At 34.6% G+C, this 10,347-nt stretch overlaps 1 protein-coding gene across 2 annotated transcripts in view; it reads right to left on the bottom strand.

Annotated features, from left to right (window-relative positions):
* The window catches only part of BRCA2 (BRCA2 DNA repair associated), a 60,480-nt gene that overhangs the window by 34,999 nt on the left and 15,134 nt on the right, over positions 1 to 10,347 (bottom strand). For both annotated transcript variants that reach the window (XM_081815417.1, XM_081815418.1), the window contains exons 11-12: positions 3,622 to 8,616; positions 1,677 to 1,772 (exon numbers count right to left, since the gene is read on the bottom strand). In XM_081815417.1, coding sequence (XP_081671543.1) covers positions 1,677 to 1,772; positions 3,622 to 8,616 — 5,091 coding nt within the window. The remainder of the gene's footprint in view (positions 1 to 1,676; positions 1,773 to 3,621; positions 8,617 to 10,347) is intronic.

The raw sequence follows: 10,347 nt of genomic DNA, 5'->3' as shown, positions 1-10,347 counted from the left end.
TGGGAGGGATGGGGTGGCTGGGTGATAGACATTGGGGAGGGTATGTGCTATGGTGAGCGCCATGAATTGTGTAAGACTGATGAATCACAGACCTGTACCTCTGAAACTAATATTATATGTTTAAAAAAAAAAAAAAAGGAAGATAGTAGGAAGGGAAAAATGAAGGGGGGGGGAATCGGAGGGGGAGACAAACCATGAGATACTATGGACTCTGAGAAACAAACTGAGGGTTTTAGTGGTGAGGGGTGTGGGGGGGATGGGTTAGCCCCGTGATGGGTATTAAAGAGGGCACGTATTGAATGGAGCACTGGGTGTTATATGCAAACAATGAATCATGGAACACTACATCAAAAACTAATGATGTATGACTAACATAACATAATAAAATAAAATTAAAAAAATAAAAAAAGGAGAAAGATCTCTACATAGTCATTAAAGATTTATTGTGGGATTTATCCCATGTGTTTCAGAACTAAACCTCTATAGTCCAATATGTTTATCCCTCACTATCTGAATTCTTCCTTTCCAAACCCAGGAACCAAGTATATAGCAAGCAATAGTTACATGTTTTATTTATTTTTAAGTATTCCATGGTAATGGGATAGGAAGCCATGGAGAGTTTTAAGCACTGAAGGGGCATGATCTGACCTTTTTGTTACCAGGATGATTCTGGCTGCTATGTTGAGAGCCTGGAGGAGGGGCAGAGGCAGAAACAGAGAGATGAGTTAGAAGCTATGATTGTGGCTTGGATGAAGGTGGCAGGGGCAGAGGTGAGAAGAAATGGTCAGATTCTTGTTATATTTCAAAGGTAGAACCTATAGGACTTGTTGATGGGCTGCGTGTGGAGTATGAGGAAACAAAAGAGTAAATGAGGACATTAAGGTTTTGATGTATCAATTGGCAGAATGGCGCGAGAAAGGAAAGAACAAGGAAGAGTGGGTTTGGGACAGGGATGGAATCAGGAGTTCAGCACTGGCTGTGGTGACTTGGAAATGCTTATTAGTAATATAAGTACAAAAGTTCAAGGGCAAATGAATGATTAAGTTTGGAGTTCCAGGACAGGTTAAGCCTGCAGATACAATTTTGGTAGTCACTGAAGTTTAGGCAGAGAAGAGCTCTGAGAACAGAGCCACGGGGCACTCCTATGTTTAGAGAAAGGAATGAATAAGGAAGAGCCAGCAAAGACAACGAAGAAGTGGCTACGCAGGAGGAGAACCAAGAGCATGTGAGTAACCAACTATCTAATGTGGCTGAAAGATGGAGGCAAATGACACAGAAATGGCTGCTGGATTTGCCAATATGGAGATTACCATGTGACTTAGGAAAGAGTGATTTTGGTGGAATGGTGAAGGTCAGTCAAAAGCTTGACTGGATTCCAGAATCTAAGCTTTAAATTATTACACTAAGATCTTACTAAATTTTTATAGCTTTTCTATTTAAAAAGTCACTATTCTATAATCACTTCATGCTTCCCAATTTTGGAGGACCTCCACATCATACTAGGCGTTATGAAAGAAGAGCTCACATAACAAAGCAAGACATATCTTTAGCAAACCACACTGTAAAAGTCTTGTCCAATTATCTATATACTCAAAAAAGCTTAGAAAAAGAACTTAAAAATACTGTGTGTGGTACCTACAGAGAGGGAAAAGATATGAATACAAAGCAAACTTTACCATCTGGAGTGCTTTTGGAAGATTTTAGGGATTTTTCTTGATTTTTCATTATCCTGTCGAATTCATTTAACAAGTTTCTTTTAATTGGGGGTTCTCCTAAAAAGAAATTTCCATACATGTTTTTAAAGCAAATAGTATCAATTTTATTTTTCCAAAGCCTATACAGTCTATTTTTTTAAAACTACAGAACTGACTCTTACAATTTATTAGGCAAAAAACACATAATAATTATAATTTAAAAAGCGACCATTCTATTTTGAAAGAGACAATGCATTTTTCAATATCAATTTTTTTTAACCATTTAAAACACCACTATCTAACAGGATCTAGGGATAAAAACATGTTACCAGTTACCAAAGATACACTACCTTTTAATAAAATAAACTGGCACTGAATGTAACTGTAGGTTTACTGGAAATATGGACAAACAAAATTTCTTAAGTAAAACTCTTTCTGCATTAAACTTGAGAAGGAATTTATTATGTAGGTCCTTGAATTAGAGTAGAAGAAAAGACTTTTTAAAATTACCAAAATTACATTAAAATATTAGTAAAAGTATTACTTATTTAAAATTTCTACAAAGGCTGAGAGTAAAATTAAACCATAATTCGAGTTATATATGTTCATGTCTTACTGAGATAATATGTGATAATAGGTGCCTTGCTTTTTGATGCTTTATTAAAGGGAGTGAATTTGTAGAATTTAATAAGAAAGAAAAATGTCCATGAAAGGCTTTATCAAGTGTTAGATTATGAAGTGATTTAATTGTTTAACAAGGGCCTGTACTATTCAAGTAACCAGAAGCTGATTAAGCTATATATTTATATATAATAGAGGTGAGGAAAATTAAATGGTGATGCTGTTGAGAACATTTATTAGAAGTCTGAGTTGTTTTTTTTCTAAGCAGGCCAACCCACTTGGGAATACACATGAACAAAACGGGTTCCTATAAATAAAGCCACTATTTTCCATAAAACAACTGTGAATCTCTTAAATCATCTGCATTTCAGACTTTTCACTAGAGCACAGCAATAGTTTAAGGTAAGTATCATAAACTTACTACTATTCCCATAACATAAACTTGGTACAGAATGTGACCTGGATAACAAGCAAATCTGTACCCAGCAGTGTTACTGAAGGCACCAAGTGGAAGAGTGAACTGACTGCCTTCAATGGTCTTCCCCTGTAATCTGAAGAGACTGAACAAGACCTGTGATAACTTAATTCTATGAGTTTATAGTTTTTTAAAAGGAGCTAGTTATTTAAGATCATCCACTTAAAAGCAGGAGAGTTAGTTATGGCATTTACTTTAATTGTATTTGATCAACAGATTCAATTATTTAAGATTATTCCTTGTCAGAGATACTAACAGAAAAAAAAAATCACACCTCCAATAACCTAATTGAACTAAGTTGTTACATATACATTTAAAAGAGAAGTTAGACTATAGTCCAAATAGCATTAAGACCAGAATGCTATCTGCTAAAAATAACTGATTTTAGAATACTTCCTAGATGAAAAAACAGGAGGCAAACCACCACCTTTAGCTGAAACCTATTTTAAAGTTCTTAAGAGCCAGAGTCGGAACCTCTGTGTGCTCTCTCTATATACATATTCATATTTATTTGTAAAACAGTAACTAAGTTCTATTATGCAGGCTGTTATAAGGATAGAAGTTTTAGATTTTCTAGGGAAACAAACCTTTAACAGTAATTTCTCAGTTATAACTATACTAATAGTCCCTAAAAATACATTAAAAGAGCCTCAAAACACGTTTCTTAGTACAGACTCAGATATCAAGAGTGAAATCACCTTCACCTAAACTATACATAAAAGTCTATAAAAATGTAACTTATAAAACCTGAATTGCTTTAAGCTAGCATTCCATGATTTTTAAAGACTTAATTTTAAGTGACTGGCAACCTAAAAGGAAAAAAAGACTTACCAACTGAGACAAGTGCATTTCCTCTTCTTTTTCCAATTCTTGAATTTAACAAAACCATTTCCTCAGTGTTTTGGCGTGTAAAAAGAGAGTGTTTGGTGTGACTTAGCAGTTCAGAATCTGTCAGCTCACCATCTTCCATAAAAGCTTTGGCAATCTCTACCGTTTCTGTTTCCAAATAGTTTTCTGGATCCTTGGAGTAAGTAGAACAAATTTCTGTATTTGTTTTCACAGGAAGATTAGGAAAAGTTTCAGTTTTCCCAATTTCTGTTTTTGTATTTTTAGGTAAAGCTTGTTCTTTCCCCAAAAGATGAACGTTCTCAACAAGAGATACTTTGCTTCCCAGTAGCAATTGCTGTTTGTCTTGCTTCAGCTGAGAGGGACATGGAGAAACTTTAATGGAGCAATGATTTTCTGAAGAACCACTCTCAACGTTACAGTTACTTGATAATTTAAATTTATTGTAGGCCTTTTCCAATTTGGAGTTTCCACAATGTTCTGGGGTTCTCTTATCAATACAAGAGGGAGGAGGTATTTTTGATACATCTTGTCTAGATGTAGATGAATGCTGAAGACCACATTCAGTTCTGATCAGATCGAATTCTTCTAACATTCCCTTAACTTTGCATAAGGCACTTTCAGAAACTGGAACTTGTTTCCCACTTGCTGTGCTAAATCCAAAGACAGCAGATGATAGTAAATTTTGGGAGGTGTGTAGCAGAGCATTTTCTTCATTTGCGAACTTGTCTGAATGTTCATTATTTTTAAATGATACTTTGGGAAAGAGTTGCTTGGCACTATCTTCTATCTTAGAAAACACCTGCCTTGCCTTTTGTAATGCAGCATCTGATACTTGTACAGATTTTCCACTTGCTGTGCTAAAAATCCCACAAGCATTCGTGTAAGAGACAGACTTGGGAAGCTTCCCTGTACTAAGTTTACATATATCAGAAGTTTTGGAATTATTCTGACAAGGTGGTATTTCAGAAACTTTCTCCAATCCAGATATACTTTGGTTAAGTTGTAAAGTTTTTTCACTTTGAATGTCAGCAAAAACCTTATGTGAAGATGAACCATGTTCTGCATCATCCAGAGAGTTTGTAAAAATAATATCCTCTGAGTCATCCAGTGCGTTAGGATAACCTGCCATAATTTTCGCATAGTGAGTATCTGATTTACTCTTGGTGTTTTGCTTAATTACCATACTGCAGTTGTCTGTAAATCCCTCTGTCACTTTTGACTGGTGTGCAACAAAACTACTTGCTCTACTGTATGCGGGTACAGCATTATTTGAATTAGGATTCAGTTTTTGAATGGAATTAAAATTATCTGAGTCAGATATGGCCACTTTAATGGGTGTATTTTCATTTTTGCATGAAGAGTTAGTCACAAGTTTCTGAACACAAATATCTTCATTTACAATTTGTGGGTCTGTGTCTGCTTCTCTTACAGTGGACATCATTTCAGAAAAACTAGGGTTTTCTCCCTCCTTAACATTGTTTATTACTGGCTCAATACCAGAAGTATCAACTTTATTTTTTGAAAGATATTCTGATTTATTATATACCTCACTGGAATGACAAAAATCTGAATGGTATGAATACCTGTTTGACATGGTACTATTACTTAAATAAGTTGGGCCTTGTTTTTCAGAAAGATGATTTTTGTCATTTTCAGTTATGGTACTACTTGAACTATTTCCACATGAAAGATTTTCTACGTAATCATCAGGATATTCTTTTAAACAGATCACCTTAGCAGCATTTATTTTTTCTCGTTGATCATCCAATTCTCCTTCTCTAAGCCATTTTTTTGCTTCAAACAGTGAAGCTTCACTCACAGAAATTTTTCTACCATGTTCTGCGTAAAATGCTAAAGGTGAATTTTCAATGGCTGAATAAGTGGATTGATTTATATAAATTGTAGGCTTTTTTGCTGTTTCTTTTTCTATATTTTCATGTACTTTAACTTTCAGAGAGGCACGATCTGATATTTTAAGATTTTCAGTTTGTTTGTATAAATTATCACTTAAGAGGCTGGGTGCCACTGCAACCTCATTAGAAACAAGTTTTTCCTCCTCTAAAGAATTCTGCATTTCTTCACACTTTGGGGCAGTTGTTAATTCAATTGTCTCACATGCTAATTCAAGCCCATCTTTATATTCCTCTCTGTCCTTGGACATCTTTGCCCCTTGAAGGCTAAAATTAGTGATTCCACTATTATCCTGCTCTTTTTCATCAAAAAGATTTTTCACTTTGTCCAAAGATTCCTTTGCAATTTCTATTTTTTTCCCACTAGCTGTATGGAAACCCAACATAGTAGGTTCTTTGATCTTTTTGATTTCACTTTCTGGTTTTTGCTGGAGGGTCAGTAATTTATTTTCAGTACCAGTTAGGTCACTTGCTTTCATTATTTTGTCTTTTCTTTCAGTATTTTCTGTTTTCTCATGACTTGAGATGTCTATTTTGTTGGTATCTATGCCAGAAAGTAATTCAGAATTCAAGGAATCTGAAAAGTTATTCAATTCTTCTTCTGTCCATTTTTGATCAAGGAGATTTATAACTTTATTTAATGACTCTTTGGAGACCCTCATATTTTTCCCACTTGCAGTCTGAAAGGATAAATCAAAAATGTCAAAATCTTTTATGTTTTGCCTCATTGTATTAGCTGTGAACTGCTGCTTATCTGACATAACATGAAATGTATCTTCAGCTCGTGCAACTTCCAAACAGGTTAAATCTGACAAACCTTCTTTAATTTGAGTGTTTCCCTCCTTCATAAACTGGCTAGATAATTTTAGATCTATGTTGTGATCAATACATGGCAAACTGTTTTCTTCTTCATGAATATCAACTGTATCATTTTTACTTGAATCACTGCCAACAGATTCTAAGTTATGAGTATTTCCACTGGCACTAGTATACTGATTATCTTCATTTTCTGTATTTCTCTTGTAACCTTCAGTATTTTCTTCAACAAAAATGTCAGCAGTCATTTCAATATTATTTTCTAGTATTAGTTGGCTTTTATTATTTTTCTCATTTAAATTTTTATCATTGTTATAATCTTCTATCTGAATCATTGAAACAGCAGAATCATTACATTTACTTGAGGAGAAACTTATTGTATCTACTTCTACAGAAGTTTCCTCACTGATATCAAGGTCACTGAACAGCTTCTTAGCTTTTTGCAATGCTTCACTACTAACATTCAGTTTTGTGCCACGAGCAGAATAAAAGCCTCTAAACTCCACTTCATTTTTATCTGTCAAACAGCCAGAAGCACTTCTGTTACAGTTGGTTCTCGACAAGCAAGCAAACTTCTGCTTACCTCCAAGTATACCTTCAAATTTCTTACTGCTATCTACCTGAATGATAGATGGGACATTAATTGTGAGATGAAGATCAGTATCTCTGCATTCCTCAGAAGTGCTATTCAAGACAGTCAGCTGGTTTTCAGGCATTTCAAATGGATTTTTCTGTATTATGTGGCTTGGTTTTCTAAACTGTGTAAATTCAAACTGACTTCCTGATTCTTCCAAAATAGTAGAAAGTTCTGTAATTTCTGCCTTTTGGCTAGGTGTTAAATTATGATTTGAATTAAAATCTCGCTTTAAAGTTGGAGGAGCTGTGTGACCACTTTCACTATTAGAAACATATATGCTACTCTGCACAAACCCAGATACACTATTAATTGACTGTGGATCAAGTGCAAGAGGTTTGCTTAATTTCTTTTGACTTTCTAATGATGAGGTATTTACAATTTCAATACATGCTAAGTTAGTAGGATAACGTTCTTCAATATCTTTGAAGAGCATTTTACTTTTCCTAATGTTGTGTTCCGAGAGTTTTATCTCTTTATTAGAAGCTGTTCTGAAGCCATTTCCAAAACTGTGATTTGAAATTGGATCTGACAGTTTTGACCAATTATTTATGTAATCATTATTTCCATTTGATTTCCTAACTATATCCAAGGTGATGTCTGATTTTGAATCTTGATCTGGAGTCATTTTTAGTTGCTGCTTTATGCTATTTCTGTTCTTTTCTGTAAGATCATCTATGTTTGATGAATCAAAGTCTTTCATAATCGACACTTTGGTCGCTTGTTTGTCATCTCTGTCTGTATACACCACCGTGGTAGAGTTCTTGAGAACAGGTTCTCTTACACAACAGAGATCTGAATCATGAAGTTCCTTAATATTTCCTAAACCAGAAATATTACTTTCATCAGTTATCTCTAAGACAAAATTATTATCATCTGGGAAAAGTTCTTCAGAGTTTGGACTGACAGCTATTTTTGAAATTAAAGTAGCTTCTTTTTGGTCTTTTTGGATTGCAGTGAGATTTGCATTTTGGTTGAATTGTACCTTCATTGAAGGTGATGCTACTGTTACATATTTTTCAGTTGACAACAGCTTAGCATTTTTAGAATTTGCATTTAAAACATGTATTTCTTGATTCTTTTCCATGGAAATATTTTTGGTTAATTCAAAACCAGCTTCATGATTCTTACATTTTAGTTTCTCTGACATTTTATATGATTCTTTTCCTCTAGAAATCATGACTGGGTTTGATGGAGGATCCCTGGAGCTAGGAGTTAACAGACTGGTATTACCATGGTCAGATGAAAAGCTTTCGGGAGATTGAAAGTGAATACCACCACCTTCCACTTCTGAATGTGGCACAGGAGGGTGACTTACTGCAGGCAAGACCTTTTCTTTTATATCTGAAACTCTTTGACTTTTTGCATCATCTTCACAGGGTTCTTCCTGCAAGGATGACAGACAATCAGTTTCTGTGGTTATAAATGACTGCAGTTTTTCCTTATTAATTTTTGTTTCTTTATAATCAAGATCCTGAGGTACTGTTTTATTATTAGAACTGGTTCCATTATTGGAAACTTTTCTCAGAATTGTCCCAAAAGAGCTGGCTAAAGACACAGTTGGTTCTTCAGAATCATTCTGTAAACAGTTTTTTCTGATAGAAGAATGTGATAAACCTAAGCATGAAGACACAAAGTGACAAAATTAAATTAAAGTGCCATCAATCACATTCACTAAGTATTTTCCATTAAGTAAAAAAAGTAGTACCTAAAACAAGAATTACATGAAAAGTAAGAAGTGAATGTCAGGCTTAAAACAAAGAATTCTAAATATTCTCTATTTCAAGTTATTTCATTTTCCAACTAAAGATAAATAGGACTTAGTATTTCTTTCTAACATGTATCAATTCAATCAAAATTAGTAGGTAGTTCAAGAAAGCAGCTAGCTACCATAAGTAAAATACAAAGTAGTTTTACTGAAAATAAAATGGGAAAAAATTCATTGCTAATATGGGTGTAATAGCAGATAAAAAAGCAAGGCAAAAGAAAGGAATTAGAAAAGTAATCCTTTAGATAATTTAGTCTTTTATATTGAAGAAAATCAACTTTTATTTTTTAAAGATTTTATTTATTTGAGAGACAGTGAGGGTGAGAGCAAGAGCGAGCTAGCAGGCGCGAGAGAGAGAGCATGCGTGCACCTGCATGAGTCAGGGGGAGGGTCAGTGGAAGAGGTAGAAACAGACTCGCTGCTGAGTGGGGAATCTGACGCAGGGCTTGATCCCAAGACCCCAAGATCATGACCTGAGCCAAAGTCAGATGCTTAACCAACTGAGCCACCCAGGTACCCCCTCCAAAAAGCAATTTTTAGTTTTTTATTTTTAAAGATTTTATTTATTTATTTGACAGAGACACAGTGAGAGAGGGAACACAAGCAGGGGGAGTGGGAGAGGGAGAAGCAGGCTTCTGCCGAGCAGGGAGCCCAATGGGGGCTCGATCCCAGCACCCTGGGATCACTACCTGAGCCGAAGGCAGACGCTTAACGACTGAGCCACCCAGGCGCCCCCAAAAATCAATTTTTAAAAACAAGATTCTACAGATGAAAGGCCTGAAGGATGACCTGATCTCAATTATAAAGGCAAATGAGTTAAATTGCTTGGAGTTAATTTTTCAACCCTCTGAATTCCCTAATTAGCAAATCAAAATTATTAATCTCATTTTATTTAATCAGTGACCACCACTACATATTAGTTCTTTCATTGATTTTAATTCTGACATACACAGTGCCAAACATTTTTCTCTGGAAATTAACCCAAATCTCAAACAGTCCCTCTGTACTCCAGTTCTACCAAACCTATTATTCACAGATATTCCACCCACTAAAATCTCAAAGGAATATGAAATTATCTTTTTGACATACAATTTAGTTACTAATAAAGGAATCGTTGTTCAAATAAAAACTGACTTTCACTGTGTACACTCTGACACCCAGAGATACAGTAATAACTCTAAATAATCTCTAAATATTTAAGAAAACCATGTAACAACAAAAATCACTTTTATTTTATAACTGGCTTACATTAAACTTAGCTAGCTATTAGCTTTTCTTTTCTATTTTTTTACAAGACTTAGAGAATATACAGTAAATAGCACAATATATTTATAGAATTGTCAAATTTGCATATAATAAAATTAAAGCAGTAGTAGTCAAATTCTTGATTCTTATGAATCACATGCTCTGTCTCAAGAGTGGATTGTACATATACTATGCAAACTGATCCAACAAATCATTTTGATTTTGAACACTGGTAATCAAAGGCCCAAACAATGCCTGTAGACATTGCCTCACACTAAATATAAGATATAGACATTTTAAAAAACCAAAACACCACAGATGGAAAACCAAAAAAG

Source organism: Leptonychotes weddellii, chromosome 3 (assembly GCF_054177405.1).
Source record: "Leptonychotes weddellii isolate Sample4059 chromosome 3, ASM5417740v2, whole genome shotgun sequence".
Lineage (NCBI taxonomy): Eukaryota > Metazoa > Chordata > Mammalia > Carnivora > Phocidae > Leptonychotes > Leptonychotes weddellii.
Note: the sequence above shows the minus strand (reverse complement) of the source record. Positions and strands in the feature narration are given on the sequence as shown.